At 39.2% G+C, this 16,500-nt stretch overlaps 2 protein-coding genes and 1 long non-coding RNA gene across 9 annotated transcripts in view; 2 read left to right on the top strand and 1 right to left on the bottom strand.

Annotated features, from left to right (window-relative positions):
- The window catches only part of LOC125709520 (uncharacterized), a 14,269-nt gene extending 7,237 nt beyond the window's left edge, over positions 1 to 7,032 (top strand). Inside the window, exon 2 of the long non-coding RNA XR_007382744.1 lies at positions 6,436 to 7,032. This is a non-coding gene — a long non-coding RNA (uncharacterized LOC125709520). The remainder of the gene's footprint in view (positions 1 to 6,435) is intronic.
- A 1,969-nt stretch (positions 7,033 to 9,001) lies between these two features.
- On the bottom strand, positions 9,002 to 12,010 carry trim13 (tripartite motif containing 13). Of its 6 annotated transcripts, none has more exons than XM_048978070.1 (2): positions 11,902 to 12,010; positions 9,002 to 11,212 (listed from the first exon to the last, which is right to left on the bottom strand). In XM_048978070.1, exon 2 carries the CDS (start codon positions 11,188 to 11,190, stop codon positions 10,000 to 10,002), a length of 1,191 nt encoding a protein of 396 aa, XP_048834027.1. In that variant the 5' UTR covers positions 11,191 to 11,212; positions 11,902 to 12,010; the 3' UTR covers positions 9,002 to 9,999. The 6 variants fall into 6 exon arrangements, with proteins under 6 accessions (XP_048834027.1, XP_048834029.1, XP_048834028.1 ...); XM_048978072.1 differs by having other exon boundaries at positions 9,002 to 11,192; positions 11,902 to 11,993; XM_048978071.1 differs by lacking the exon at positions 11,902 to 12,010 and adding an exon at positions 11,624 to 11,681 and having other exon boundaries at positions 9,002 to 11,192.
- A 55-nt stretch (positions 12,011 to 12,065) lies between these two features.
- LOC125709519 (SPRY domain-containing protein 7-like) lies at positions 12,066 to 15,060 on the top strand. 2 transcript variants are annotated; one of them, XM_048978074.1, is made up of 5 exons: positions 12,066 to 12,196; positions 12,611 to 12,727; positions 12,955 to 13,121; positions 13,804 to 13,906; positions 14,815 to 15,060. In XM_048978074.1, the coding sequence occupies exons 1-5, from the start codon at positions 12,091 to 12,093 to the stop codon at positions 14,910 to 14,912; spliced, it is 591 nt and encodes a 196-aa protein (XP_048834031.1). In that variant the 5' UTR covers positions 12,066 to 12,090; the 3' UTR covers positions 14,913 to 15,060. The 2 variants fall into 2 exon arrangements, with proteins under 2 accessions (XP_048834031.1, XP_048834032.1); XM_048978075.1 differs by having other exon boundaries at positions 14,785 to 14,922.
- Positions 15,061 to 16,500: the final 1,440 nt, after the last annotated feature.

Genomic DNA, 16,500 nt, shown 5'->3' with positions numbered 1-16,500 from the left:
GACCTGACATTAAAAGAGTAGACAGGCTTGTAATGTTGAAACTGAACTGATGTTTACTTTTTTGTGGGTAGTTCATATGTCTAGATATTAAAATATGCAAAATTATGTTACATGGAATGTCTTGAAAATCCCATGGACCAGAAATTGAACTATCTGGTGAACTCCAGGCAGTCTCTTTGTAGGGGATCACTGATGTCTGTATGGTTATGGATTTCAAGTAATCAGAGTCAGCAATATTCCTTAAATAATACTGAATGTCCAACTACATGAACACAAAGGCTCCACTAGGGTTTGCCCTTGTTATGCATTTAATATTAAACATCTACTTCAGAGTGTACTGGTAACAAGCAGCATTTTATTCTCATCCTAAAAATATAGCTTTTCCCACCACTCTGTCCCCCCATCCCGTCCCACGATGCTCATGGCCCACACACACCTTCAAAGAGAGTTCATTGGATGTAGGCTTAATAGAAAACCTGACTTCTTTTTGTTCTTGCAATTTGATGAGACAGACTCTCAAAATTTGCCAGTAATTGTGATTAAGGCCATATGCGTTCAGCTGACCTTCAGTTTTCAAGTTCACTGAGGACATGTAAGGTCTCTACTTAATCTTAATTGAAGGTAAATAAAAAGGGAAAAAAACGAAAAAACCTAGAAGCTAAACATTAGCTGCAGATTTTTTTCCCTGACCTATTTAGTAGAATTATTTTTAACTGTTTTTTGTATGTATTCATTCACTCCAGTAAGTAAGGGGACAAGTATGGCTTTGGAGTTTTATGTACCTTAAATGTGAATATGGGAAGAAAGTTAAATCTGCAAAAGAAATTTGGTGGTATTACTTCAACAATCACCCCAAACAAGTCTTGCATAGGTCCAGGCGTCTGATTTTAATCTTAATTTATAGGCTTCTCATTTTTATTTGATATGTGGAGGAATTTGATTAGAATCACCTGAATCATTTTCAATTTTGGAAGTGGGTTTAAAATTGAACATGGAAATAATTTTAATAAAATGTATATTTTTTGGTCAATAGACAGTGTTCAAATACTTACCAAACTCGAATTTTCCAAAATCACTTTTAAGTCAGTTTATTCAGTAAATTTATTGTATTCCTGTTTTATCAATATCTGGTATTGTTTATATATGTATAAATACCCTTTCCCCTTTGATTCAGAATCATTGTCTGTTGGTGGTGTTTCCTAGGGTTTAGTTTCTAGCAAAACTTGACAGGATTTTAAAATATTTGCTGAATTATTTTTGAGTGAATAATCAAAGTCAAATGTGCTAGTGGGATTCAGCTTCACATCTAAGTTTTTCTCATGCTACCTACTGGATTTGATAGTATTTGTACCAAAGCAGTTTGGCCAAGTTAAACTTACCTTTACCACCACTGTTTTGTTCAAATTAATACCACGTGTACTGCAATACACACAAGCAGGCCACCTATACTCATTGATTATCATCTAAGTATAAAAATCATCTGACATTTGGATTTTCAGAACATCACTCCTGACGTTAGTGTGTGTTAGTTTGAAGTTATGCTTTTTCTGTTGAAACTGTTAAACCCCTTCCTCTTTTAGTAATCTTAATTTCCTTGTGCACATTGCTTTCAAAATTAAATTTCAATTGAAATGAAGTTGGGGGTAATGGTGCATTTATGTTCAAAGCAAATGCATCTTATTCATTTTATTTATTTATTTATTTGGGGGGGGGAAAGCAAATGCATTTTATAAACTATTCAAACTGTCTGCTGTGTGTTAGCAAAATATGGTACTTTTACTAAAACTCATTCTGTCCTGTTTAAAATGTTACTATTCATTTGGGCATATATATGTCTACATCCAGTAATCTTAGATGTTAAATACAAAAAAGGCAATATCGCAGCAGTTTAGGGCTGGCTGACGTATTGACATTATATCACGTATATGCAATATTCACCAGAGCTTCAGATGACTGGCGAAACATTTGACCAGATGCAAGCTTATCGGTACTATACAAACGGCCACAGTTTGGTAAGACTAATGCACCTAAAATATTAATGAGATGTGGGTTGTGACATCCAAAAGTTAGTAATTAATATAAATTTGGCAAATGTTTTGGCAGTCATCTGAAGCTCTGGTGATTATTGCGCATGTGCAATATAATATCGATATATCACTCAGCCCTACATCAGTGGGGGTGTATATTCTAAATAGACATCAGTTTTTAAAAATGGATATTTTTTTTTTACACATTATTGGAATAGAAGTTTTTGTTGCTTTTGGGATACATATCTTTCAGTGTCTGGATAACTGCAGTTTAAGGAAAATAAATCATAGTATTGGTGCTTAACTGCTTTTTAATTTTGTATCGTATGTTTCCACTCTAGAGTATTCGAACTCTAAGGTATATTCTGTAATTTCCAGCTAATATAGATGGATATGGTACTTTGTCACTTGATTTTACTTTTGTTTTAAAAGAATGAATAAAACTAAGGAACTCTAAATGTTGGTCATTACCCCCATTGTATATGGAATTATTAATCTTGGTCACTCATACATTCATAGTGACTTTTCTATATATTAGTCACTATTGCGTGATCTTTCCTTGTATTCAATGCAATAGACAGTATATGGCCTGAATGTTGTTGTGTGGGCTAATGGGGGCTGAGGAAGAGTAACACATTTCATTGTGTGCATATACTTTCACACAATCCCCCTCTCACCCAAGGCATTACTCTTCAGTACTATTTATCTGGTAAAATGCCGTTGGCAGCTGATTATTTACGAAGGCAAAGAACTTGAGTGAAGTTTCTGGGCTAAATGTAGTTTCCACTGTTTTCAAGGCATGATTGGAATAAGCGTTAAAGATTTTTGGATAGAAGGAATATATTAAATCAGGATACAGTATATGGAATAGTACATGTGCCATGTGTGTTTGACTCATTTGTAATATTTGTAATAATGTCTCATGTTTCAGATATGGCCTGTATTGCACATGCTATAAGAATGTCATCCTAAATTACAATTTCTAATTGGTGTGGATTTATGATGTTTATAGTCAGTATTCATTTTTTTGTCTCAATTTTTGGAATTTTTTTCTCAAAATAGTTTGGAGGTGCAAACACATCCATGTTGTAAATTTGTACACAGCAAACCCAGGTGAAATTTTAATGACAATGAAAACCTGGTTCTTTGGCCAGCTTAGGCAAGCTGCAGTCATTATGGCCCCTGTGTACTTCAACGTAACAAATATTGATGCCGTACCTCTTCAGCTTACTTGCATTTTATGGCTTCTGATCTTGGTGGTTGAGACAGATGTACACTTCGAGCCATAAACAACATGACCAGTATAGTTATTAGAGTACACTAAGCAGACAAACATTTGAATGTGTAACATGAGTAAACTTCTGAATAATAATCAAGTGAAGGACCATGCAAAACTCAAACCCAGAATTTTTTTGTCATAATTTAGCATTTGCAAAATGCCATGAGAGCAGTGCCATGAGAACTACCCATGAGAGCAGTTTGACAAATTAAAAATCATGTTCATAAGTATATTCCATTAGGAATTATGCAATACCTTTTAATGCTTCCTGTAGACGTGCAAATAAGTAGGTTTACCAATATGATTGGTCTCATTGAGATATTTAGCTGTCTAGCAAACTGGCTGCGAGTTTCCATTACCTCTGCTGCGAAAAAGACCAAACCTAATCTGGAATGTAACAAGATAAGTAAACTTGAAGTTCAGTTGTTCATAAAACTTGTGGCTTGCGTTTTGATTTCTGTTGTCCGAATGGTATGTTAGTACTAGTACTTGGTGCAATTCAAAGCATGTGGTTACCCACTGGATAGGTATGTCTTTGTGAAATCATACATTAGATGCTCAGTTAAAGAATGAAAATGCAACAAAATTCATATACGAGCTTCTGGAATATGTGTAAGTGGGGAGTAGGGCTGCCACTAACTGCAATTGTAAGAATTAATCTATTGACTATTTTACTCGATTAATCTAAATGATTCATTTTCTTCTTGAAAATTAAAATTGACCATTTGTTAATTTTATTTTGACAAGAACAAACTATTTGTGATTGCAAGGCTTTATACAATGGATTCCAGCTTTTCGGCAGTATACGTATCTTACTTAAGCTCACAATTCAGTAAGCAGATTAGTAGTATGCCTAAAATAATAATGAGAGGTGTTTTGGGATGCCCAAAAGTTGAAATGATCTGTATAAATTGAGTGTACCCTTATGCTTTTTAAATTCGGTTAGCAGTGTGCACCACATGCCACTTTTGATAAATCATTGAAGCAGTAAGCATTAAAATCTAGAATGGGACAGTTCAGCAATCATATCTTAAAATAACTTTAAAAGTTTTTTTTTTTTTTTTTAAAGGAGATATTGTGGTTAAACAAGGTAAAAAACACACTGGTGGGAGGCAGTACTTTTTTCCAGTTTAAAGTCCATTTTTTGGTAAATGTTTTGTTTTTATTTCTGTTCATGATTTATTTTTTTTTAATTTAGTGTCTTTTTGGTCCTGTTTTAGTTTGATAAGTGGTCGCAACAAGCCCAATGCACACAAACACACTGGCACTGTCAATCAATGTGGAATAGGCCCTTAACATTGTCATCTTCACATTTTCTAAAATAAAAGGTTAATTTTATTACAATTTTTTTTTTAATGACACACACATTTTCAAAATACTGATATCGACTCATTTTCAGCCTTGATGTCATTACCTACGTTGACTAATCACGGCAGTCCCAGTGGGGAACATTTTCAACACCATTATATATTCTATAGCAGCAATTTTCAAGCTGTGTGTTGCAACCCAAATTTGGGTAGTGGCAAGTTCTAAAAGGGGTCACAAAGCATAGTTGGAAATGTAAGCATTTTAAAACTAGCGAACTTCTACGCTGATCCACAATCAGATTTCTCGGCCTCAATCCTGGAATTAACCTGTATTAACGGGTCTACGGTCTGTAAATGCTTAGCACAATACTAGTGAACACTCAACCAATCCAAGAAGTCAAACCCACAGATGTTTAATTTAAAATTCAGTGGCACATCGATTAAAATTTTTGCAATAGACATTGATTGGTGGAAATTGCAGAGTAAACTGTACGCTTGATCATGGCGTTAATTTAAACCTATCCTTGACATAGGGTTGCGACTGAGCTGGCATGGTAAAAATTGGGTCGTGGTGCAAAGAAGTTTGAGAACCACTTTTCTACTGACGTCTGGTCTACAGACTTCTGGTCTTTTACCAGAGTATGGCCTGCTACTGCTGTTTAAATTTATGACACTTGAATATTCTTTGTGGTTTGTTGTATAGTTAGCCAATTTCTGCAAATTGCAGAGTACTGGATTCTGTATACATTAGAACCTTTTTATTGACTTGCTATTTTTGGCAGAAGTAATAATCAAAATTCCAGGGATAAATCTGGGTGCTATTCCAGTGTTGTGCAGGTATGGCAGATGCCCCCCCATAGACTGGAATACAGATACAACGGTTGAGTCACTCCTTACTTGCTTCTGCATGAGCTTTTTTATACACTGGTAGGTTTAATGGACTGATTGCATAGCGTTAATTTCAAATATTGGATAGTGATGAGTCGGCATTGTTTGTTTGAGAATGTGTGTAAAATATATTTTTAAAAAAATCTTAAAATTGAATGATAGATAAGCTTTATTTTGCAGAAATATAACTTGTAATGTATTCACTCTAAGATATTTAATGTGGTGAGTAACTTAGCAGGCTAAGTCTCTGCCTGTGATCAGATGATTGCCAGTGTGAGCCCCGGCCTCGATAGAACAGTCACGTGTCTGTGGGTCCTTGAGCAAGGCCTTTAACCTGTAGCTCCAGGGGTGCTGCATGTTAGCTGATCCTGCATTGTGACCCTCAAGCTATGGAGAGCACGGTGGGGTCAGCGAAAAGAAGCATTCTGTACTTGTGTAATTGGAAAATAAAGCATGTTTGTTTTATTGTTTTAAGTTTGGTTTATTCATTCAGAAGTTTTGCATGAGCTCTGCATGTGTTCCTCAAGCCAGTCATCATTTTCACCCATTGAATTATAATCAGTTTGGAGTAGCCTAGTCTATAAAGCCAGATATGTAGTAATTTCTATCTGAAATGCCCATCTCTAGTAGTTGGTAAAATGTTATGTTTTTCTTTTTTTTTGGAAGAAAAAAAATGTATAGATGTCTTGATTGTGAATTTTTTCAGGGTTTTGCAATATTACTAAATAGGCCTTGACAGTCAAGCAGTGGCATCATTATATAAATTGTTGTGATGTATTTTTACTAGCAGTGTATAAGGGACTTTATGAAATGTTAGTGTTGCTTTGGGTGCTGCTAGATCACGTTTTGTTCCACAGGAAATGTATTAAATGATATGTGTGTCTGTTCGACACTGGAATGACCAATCTCATGTCTTACTGTCCCTATTTTGCAGGTGGACTTCAACACTGGGAATCTGCTTAAGTGAGGTCTGGTAGTGCTGTAGCAGCACAGAATGGTTTGTGGGAGTTACTAGGACGCAGACTGTCCTGTGCTGCCTCAGTAATGCCTGGACAGACTGCCTTCACTGCAAACAGGCAAAACGCATGTAAAGCAGTGTGGGAGGACTAGAAAAGCAGACTGAGCACAGGTCTTCATCCCGTGTCTGGCCGCCATGCTGTAGCAGCACGTAAATATTGGAGTTCAAACCCTGCTGATGCCTCCAGTATTGCTCGTGCTGCTGGAGTAAAAGCTAGCCACTGCCATCTGTTGGCCATTCCTCATCAAGTGATTTCAAAAAGGGCAGTCATGCTCTCCTTACACACCAATTACTAAAAGAAAAGTCTTGTTCATTGTCTAATGGTAATTGTGTGGTAAATGGCAGTTTGTGTCATAGAACAGAGGTAATTGTCTTTTGGGTACCCATTGCTTGGCTGCCCAGTGAACGAAGTGAAACCAAAGGAAACTCTTTCAAGGGAGAAACAAACCTTTTTAATGTGAATGTTATTGTATTTTGTTTACTTTCAAATAAATCCTCACTTTTTAATTCAAAGATATGACTTTTCTTAACGTGTAACATTTAAACCATGCAGATATTTTAATACATTTAAAAGTCATTAACTGCTGACCCTTTTTACATTGACACTTCACCGAAAGGCTTAGTAGATTAGTTCTAAGTTTATACAATAAGTATCCACTTTTGTATATACAATAATACACATCAGACCTTTGTTTCATGCTGTGATAATTATCCGTACTTCCATTCTTATATGGTACACAAATGTTTTAAACTATTATGGCATAATTATGAAATGCGTGTCCTGCGAATCGTGACCCCCACCCACCCAGGACAAATAAAATTTGGCTATCTATTTCTGCAGGATCAACGACTGATAAAGCTAATGTAAGCAAAAGGTTTAAACCTTTCACTGGGAGAGGCCTGGTACCTGCCAAGTTAATCCTCTTTAACCGAGGCGCCAATAAACCATCTGCAACGAGGTTTACCGTTGAGATTAAGAGATCGAGGCTGGTGCAAATATCAGTAGTGTCTTCTGGATCTGCCAGCAATCTTTGGTAGCGCACCCAGTGCCTGGTACCTAATAAAAAGGTGACCGTAGTTAACACCTACAGTGCTTTTTGAGGTGGTACTCTGTATTTGATAAATTCAAAACACCTGCACTGTGACCTTATAGGATAAGCTGATAAAAGAAGGATGCATAAAAACCTACAATATGGGTAACAAGTGTAATTTCAAAAGTTGCTAGTGGAAGATTGATTCTCCATACTGTTTTCCCAGTGCAGGGTCACTGAGCCTAAAGCCCATCTAATGAATTCTGTGCATGGAACAACAGCCTAAAAAAATGTAAGCCTCATAATGGACTGGCATCAAACAATTACCAAATTTGAGCCTGCATGTTTTTGGACTGCAGGAGGAAACCCATGCAAAAGCATACAATCGCCTCACGCAGAGTTGGGGGTGTGCACTGAAGCCTCACACTGGGCTGGGGAGTGGGCACTGTTGTCTCACATGGATCTGAGGGGTGGGCACTGAAGCCTCACAGAGCTGGGGGCGGGCACTGAAGCCTCACAGAGCTGGGGGCGGGCACTGAAGCCTCACAGAACTGGGGGCGGGCACTGAAGCCTCACAGAACTGGGGGCGGGCACTGAAGCCTCACAGAACTGGGGGCGGGCACTGAAGCCTCACAGAGCTGGGGGTGGGCACTGAAGCCTCACAGAGCTGGGGGCGGGCACTGAAGCCTCACAGAGCTGGGGGCGGGCACTGAAGCCTCACAGAGCTGGGGGCGGGCACTGAAGCCTCACAGAGCTGGGGGCGGGCACTGAAGCCTCACAGAGCTGGGGGCGGGCACTGAAGCCTCACAGAGCTGGGGGCGGGCACTGAAGCCTCACAGAGCTGGGGGCGGGCACTGAAGCCTCACAGAGCTGGGGGCGGGCACTGAAGCTTCGCACCTCCAAGGCTGTGAAATGTGTTGTTATGCATCCATTATTCAATAACAGCCTGTGCTAGACATCACTACATTACTGTTAAGTACTGGTGAACTATATTTGGAATAAGATAATGTTTTCTGCCACTTTTAACATGTTGGCCATTTTAAATTATTATATGTAAACAAATCACTGCTGTAATATATTAAGTTGGTCTTCCATAAGCACATAAATCTAAAGCTAGATATTTCTGTGCTACAAGGAGTGTATAGTTGGTCTTTTACAGCAAGAAAAAACTGATATATTTTCCATTCTCCTTTAAACAACCACCAGTTCCAAGTAAACCCTCCCCTTTTATAGGAAAAAAAACTCAGAATTTACGCTTAACATTCAACAATGTTCTAATTTGAGGCATCATCATTATTTCCTTTAATTTTTTTTCAGGAAAGGATATGCTAACTAGAAACGTTCCAAGCAATATTTTAATTTCTTGAGATTGATAAAGTACATACTGTACTTTAAAAAAAAAAAATGTCATTGAAATGTAATGCAATGTAACATCACGCCTCATTTTCACATTATTGGAATATTAGGATTTTATTTTCACTATTACTTTATAGCTGATTAATTGTATGGAATCTGTTGGACTTCTTTAGGTATTCTTTGGTCAACCACAGAAAGCACAGGACAAATTACAGAGCCCCTGAACCATGTGACTGTCTCAGTTTACCATCAGCAACGGACCTAAGCAGCAGCTTCCAGAATGAAAACCCATGTTAATATGGGCACAATATGCAAACTTGCACAATTAATGGAACATGTTGCGCTCACAGGTTGCACACAAATTGCAAAATGCCTACTTACAAAACTGCGGTTCCCAGCTACATTTCAGTTAAAGTTACATTACATTTAGTTGTTCCTTTAAAAAAAACAAAAATGTCAGGAAAAGTGTAACTGATTCGTAAAAGCATAAAAATGCACCAAAAAAACACACATAAACTTCAGTACCACCGGTAGAAGCAAATTCACCATATTAGAAGAGGGTCCCAACAGTGCATCCTCTGGGCTGATTTACAGAATTTATTGCCAGCCTCAGCCTTGAGTTCAAGACCTTTGATAAAGCAGCACTGATCTCTATCCTCCTGAGCCACCCAGATCTCTCTGTTTTACAGAAATACCAGAACTGTACAAAGAGATTAAAAACCAGTTGTTTGTTTAAATTCAGAGACCAGCTAATTCACAATATATTGTGCACCTCATCAATGTCACCATGCACTCTCATGGGCTCAGTACTGTTACACTACAAGATCTTACACTTTGGAGTATTCTTTAAGTTTCTTCTTTCAACATAACGATTCCAAATTGAAAGTGGGGCTATACTGTATTGGGATTTTCTGCCATTACTAACACTTAGAAGTTACAACACACAGCACAGGAATCCCATCACAACTGAGAAACAATTCATTCTAATGAAATTCCTTACAATTCTATGTCATACATTATTCATAAAAGAATGATATATGTAATTCGCTACTTTTAGTCATTTCAAATGTAAACATACAGTGGACATAAAAATCTAAAGTAATTTATAATAATACATAAAATCCACTGTCATACCCAAGAAATCAAATGCAAGTTTTTGCAGCAATTCAAAGAGAACCAAAAGTACGCCGGCTGCTTCCCTCCAGCGTTGGGTCGCGTAACTGGCCAGATCATTTGCCGCAGGTAAGTACGGATGAATCACGCTACTCATGCAGGACAAGTCTGGGGACGCTAAAAATAAAAGTGCACAAAGGCATGCGGCCATGACGAGAGCCCACAGGACCTTGCAACAGCCAGTAGCTGAGACACGTCGTGCCTTATTCTCATGAGGAGTAGCCAATTTGTCCACATCCTTGAGCCTCACGGCGTCCCAGGTCTTCAGGTCGAAAGTTTTCAAAGGAGGGCCTACATCCATGCATGTCCGAGAGGGTACAGAGGTTTCCTGTATGACCTTTAGCTTTTCCCTAAATTCCTGCATCTGCTGGAGAAAGTACAGCGGGTCAGGCACATCTCTAAAAGACTCGGCGATAATGAGTGCGCGCTTTTGCTCCTCCAGTACCGCTCTCAGTTTGTTCATCTCTGGGTCGTATGCTTGCATTACCATCAGTTTTAACGTCTCGAAATCCGAGAGTATTTCGTTTTTCTTTTGCTCCAGGATTTTGACTAGCTTGTCGAAGTACTCCGTCACCCTGTCAGCGTCTTTGGACACCGCCTGCAGAGACTTCTTTTTATTTGTTTCCAAAGAGTCCAAACAGGACAGGATATCGGTGTTGCGCCAACTTTCAAAACTCCGGAAAAGTTCTTCAAACGCCACCCTCTCTTGTTCATACGCCTCCTGTAAAGCACAAAATTTATGCCCTTTGTGATCCCCAGTTGTTGCGCAAAACCCACAAATAAGTTTACAGTCTGTCGCACAGAATATGTTCAGCGGCTGTCCATGATGCGCCCTGCAAAGGGACATCTTCGGCATGATCTTGATCTTATTGTACTTCTCCACTATCCCGCGAAGGGAGTAGTTCACTTGCAAACTGTTCACACCGTTGTGGGTGGTTTCTTTTCGGCAAGTGGGGCATTTAAAGGGTGGTCTCCACAAAGGCCCCCTATTGCCCTCCAAGATACCCTCTAAACATTTCTTGCAGAAGCTGTGAGAACAAGGAAGGACTCGGGGGTCTTCATACAGACAGCAGCAGATTGCGCATGTAAGATCTTCTTCAAAAAGCTCCATTGCTGGATGATTGATTGATTGACTGATAGATAGATAGATAGATAGATAGATAGATAGATAGATAGATAGATAGATAGATAGATAGATATCAGATTAGATTACTCGTCAGAAATTCACTGTGCAATCCACCGAGCTGCAACACTAATATCTTATACAGAAGAATAATTAAATTCTGCTTCAACGTGATCGAAGCACACAGATAAATAGTCCGCGACATGTAAACACTAGCCACGTTACTCGTATCAGCCTACGTTTGTATTTCCGGAGCATATGTGGTAAGTTAATATTTAGCTAGCGGAATTCTTTGCCCTGTCAGAAAAAGAAATCAATTTGGCTATCTATATACAAGTCGTACATACTTCGGGTTGGCTTCCGAATAATTATTGCAGACCCCATACGCTTAAAAGCCAGAATACAGAAGGATCTCACGTACCAGCTGTCCCCACTCAGCAGAAAGCAATCATGGCGCTTGTTACCGTGCAGACTTTGACCTTTCGCGGGAAATATTAACCGTTTCAGTGCCGCAGTGAAGCTATGTGTAGTACGCGGCATCGCCACTGTCTGGCTATGGCAAGTAAGCACAGCATTGTGTGTGATTCCTATAAGAATATATTTTCATACTTGTGTCATATTTCTCGCAACGGAATCACTGATTTACCGAAACAAATTAACTACTTAAATGATCATTATTTTAAACATTAAACATAATACCTTGTATCTGTCAGTTACGGCCGCGGAGCCTCTTGTTTCTCGTTCATTGGAGGGCGCCCGCTGTCCTGGAGCGCCCGCTGTCCTAGAGCGCCCTCCACTGGGCTCGCATTTCCCAGGATCTCGCCAAGGAGCCCACTGCGCTCCGCCGTGCCTGTTCTGGTTCCGGGTGTCCTGCTTGTCAGATGTCTAATGGCCTCGGTTGTTTCCTGCATTTTGGGGTGCTGTGCAGACAGGAGGCATGGGCATGTACCTCTTGAAGAAATGCCTGTGGTTCTGTTAGACACACAGCATATGGGTAAGCGTTACTTTATCTCTCATTCAAACGTAAAACGGTGCTACGTTCTGCGAACATTAATTGGTGAGATGTGCTGGTGGAAAAAAGTGAAATGGGCTGGTGAGAAAAGTTTCAAACTTAAAATCGAGTATCCGTAATCATTGTATCAGAAGCATTCCGGACGTACCGGACTACTTCAAAGGTTAGTAAACAGCAGAATCGAAAGCGATTTGGGTTAGCTTTTAAAGACAAACTTCAGAAATACAACGTTAGTATGACAATAGGCGATTACTTCACTTCACGCTTACAAGAAATCAATTTCTTTTTTAACTATAGTAATAAAAAACGATTAAGTTAAATACTGAATTCGATTGCAATATGCTGAGTAAAAACACTTGTTAGGGTGTTAGTTGTTTAATCGTCTTACTGTTACAGGTTCAGATGTGGTTGTGATTAAGAGTGGTAGACGGATATGTGGTACGGGTGGCTGCCTTTCCAATGCTCCACTACATCAGAACAAGAGCTACTTTGAGATCAAGATTCATTCCATGGGTAGGTTTTGCAGTTATTGTAGGTGGGATAGTAGGTCGTGAATTAAATGTCAGAGTTATGCCTGAAATGGAGATGTTTTGATTGGCTGTCAAAACATCTAGGTTCTTCAACGGATAAAACACAATAAAGATATTTTAAATGTGTCTATCTTTGGTGGGATCTGTCATTACTGGTGTTGGACACTTTCCATGTTTTCACATGGGATGTTCCACTGCTGTCTTCTGCAGGATTGTGGGGTGTAGGTGTGGCTACTCCAAAAGCTAACCTCAATCAGATCCCTATGGGACTGGATGCCCACAGTCTAGTCCTCAGAAATGACGGCTCAGTGTACCATAACAATGAGGAGAAGAATCGGTTACCAGCCAACAGCCTACCACAAGAGGGCGATGTTGTGGTGAGTGACTACAGGGGCTGGTGGGTCATTCAGATATGTAGTGCCTCCATATATAGTAGATACTGCTTCTCCTTCATGACATGGTGAAAGCCACATTGTGTAAAAATCGTAGGTGTGGGAAGCTGAGGACTGAGTGCATGCAACAAACCATGTTGCCTGCAAATGATTTACGAGACAAATGCTTTCCCTGTCTTTCCCTTGGCCATTTTAATTAAATATTAGTAATGATGCATTACAGGCACACAGGTGTCATGGAGCCAGCTTAGGTACCGGATGTGCAAGTTAGAATTAGACCAAGAGCTAAACAAAACTTTGTTGTTAGATTCAAAGTTTTGTACATCAGAACATCGTGCTAGACAGGTGCACGATATATAAAAAGAGCGTTCACTGTTGCCAAGACAACCAAGAGATTGTTGATGAAGACGGACATTAGGTCAGTGATTGGATACCTTAGTTGAGGTGTTCCTGGAAAACTGAGGCTTGAGACTTTTCTTGAAGCATTTTGCATATTCCAACTTACTTAATTGGCCAATGGACAGAAAGGGAGGGATTTACATTTTATGGCCTGAACCATGTCTGGTTCTCTAAAATGACTCAGTGGGTTTACAAGGAATCTTTTCATTGAAGCATAACAAAGTGCTTTTTATAAACATTCTTCTACTGTTTTCCAATCCCTTTTCAGGGCATAACATATGACCACGTTGATCTGAATTTGTATTTGAATGGAAAGAACATGCACTGTCCAGCCTCAGGAATCCATGGAACAGTTTTCCCTGTTGTATATGGTAAAGTATTTGAGCTCACTGTTCTGTTGACTATTCTTGACAATGCTGGCGATCATTATGAAACAACTTCTTGGAACCACTTCTACTTCATAAGGTGCACTGTTATCTGTGCCACCAGGTGGCGATAAATCCTTGATCGAATTTGCATAAGTACTTCATTCAAAGTTGGCTTGTGGAAAACCTGGAGCTTATCCCAGGTATTGCAGAGTACAAGACAGGCTGTACACTCAGCAAGATGTCATACACACACATAATATGGACAGTTTAGATCAACATGAATCACCATCTTGGAAACTTACTTGATCACAAAGAGAGCATCCAAACTCCACCACACACACATACCTGTATCAATGTCTTTGTGGGGACTGTCCATTAATTTCAATGGACAAATCCCAACAATAAGAACCTTAATCCCTACCCAGCCCTAACCTTAACCATGAATAACCAAACAAAACCCGAATCTTTTGGCATTTTTAGTGTTTTGCAGTCACAGATTTTTATTTGAATTTCCCCTTGTGGGGACCGCAAAAATGGTCACCAGAATGTCAAGACAGCACGTTTATATCACATTGTGGGGACATTTTGAGAGTCTGCAAGGACATTAGTTAAATGCATAACACTGGAGGGATGGGAAAACAGTGCTATTCACTCAGCAATTGGGCTGCCCTTGGAGGCGATAAATGTTTGATGGGAAACATCTGTTAAATAGCTGGTACATAACAGAAAAAAACAGATCAGAGATTATTATTTAATGGAAATTCCCAGAGAATAGTTAGAACTTGAAGTAGAGTTGGTTTGTCACACTAGAGGTAAGACTTAATTTGCATATAAAATGAGTGGGGAATCCACAAATACACTCTGTTCCATGTCCCCTGTAGTCATTCACTGATTTCATCTCACCATTCCAGTGGATGACAGCGCCATCTTAGACTGCCACTTCAGTGATTTCAACCATGCACCACCCCACGGTTTTGACAAAATAATGTTTGAGAAGCAGATCTTCTGAGAGCCAGTGCTGCACCAGTCTGAAGTGAACTGCATCCCTGTGCCAGTCTCTCTCCAACTGGTTCTGCATCTCTTCTTCTGGGCATTGTGCGTTACAGCCGTGTACAACATCCCCAGGCTTTTGAATGGAAATATATTCATAAGAAGTACCCCTGAAGCTGGACCCATGTTATTCAAGGGATTGTCCGGACATTTACATAAGCGAATGGAGCAAAAGTCTCTTTGGTTATTTACTGAAATGTGTTACACTGTTGATCCATCCATCTTCTGTACAGTACAAGGTCATAAGACCCGTTTTTGAATCACTACTGGCAAATATGATCTACAACTTATGGCTACCATTAACTATAGTCACTATTTGCAAACTTAAAACGTTGACTAATTTACTATTGATGACATGACTGGATTTAAAAACTGGAGGTTGTTTCATAACTGCCTGGTCAGTAGGCTATGAGGAGTAACAAGTTTATTGGTTATATGTTACCTGTCTGTGAGACAGGTAAGGCGCCATAGGAGTGCCGTGCTATAGTAAATGAATCGACTGGAATCAGTGGACGTTTTGTCACGGCATGGGACTTGTTGAATCTGAAATATTCAGACATACTGTATGTAAATCTCATTCTACACACAAATAACACAGCACCGACTCTCCGCTGAACAGCCGACTTTTATGTGCCGTTAAGATAGAGGAATGATGGTCATAAATTAGGATTTTGAAATTAATTATACGCACAATGGGAAGAAAATAGGGTGCCGTGCGTGCCACGCCCTGCGCATGCTCATTTGATAAGAAATCGGTACAAGGAAAAACACAGCTGTCATTTTCTTTGATAAAAAGACCAATCAGTAGGCCTATTTCAATACAACCAATCCAGCACATTTATTACGCATTATCGACATAACAATACTGTTACGCATGCAGATATTCAGTGTGTATTACTAAATATTTCACAACATTTTTCCTCATAACCTTCAGTTATGGTGTCATTTTAACGCTGTGTGAATTAAATCTATAATAACAGGGGCCACACGGTGTACCTGTGGGTACAAGTTTGAACCCCATTTCCACCCTCTGTGTAAAGTTTGCGTGCTGTCGGGTTTTTCAAAGACTTGCAGTTAGGTTAATTACTTGTAGTCCACTTGACGCGTGTTGCAGATGGTAAACTCGAAATACAGAAAATCTGAAAACGCATCACAAAATGTAGTGAGCCTTGTACATGCATTACAGCAGTGTCTAGTAAGAAGACATCAAAAAAGCTTTGGACATCTTTTTTTTAGTAAAGCCTAATTTATAATTCCACAGAATGAAAATCCATTTATATTTTTTGCTAACTACACTCCAAATATTGATAAATATTTCTGAATCATCGTCTATCTTTATTTCCAAAGTGTCTGATGAATCAGAACAACATTAATTGCGGTTCTCCAAACCAGTAGCTGTTATCAGTCTTGCAACTACCCGCAGCCCTTCTCGATTGCACTCTCTTTACGTAGGGTTCCCCATTTCCGGTCCTGCAGAACCAACATTGTTTGCAGATATCCCTACTCAAACACACCTACTAAACCTGGCCATTAGCTAGTGCGCTGAA

The sequence above is a fragment of the Brienomyrus brachyistius genome, chromosome 16 (genome assembly GCF_023856365.1).
Source record: "Brienomyrus brachyistius isolate T26 chromosome 16, BBRACH_0.4, whole genome shotgun sequence".
NCBI classification, from domain to species: Eukaryota; Metazoa; Chordata; class Actinopteri; order Osteoglossiformes; family Mormyridae; genus Brienomyrus; species Brienomyrus brachyistius.
This window is presented reverse-complemented; position numbering and strand designations above follow the sequence as displayed.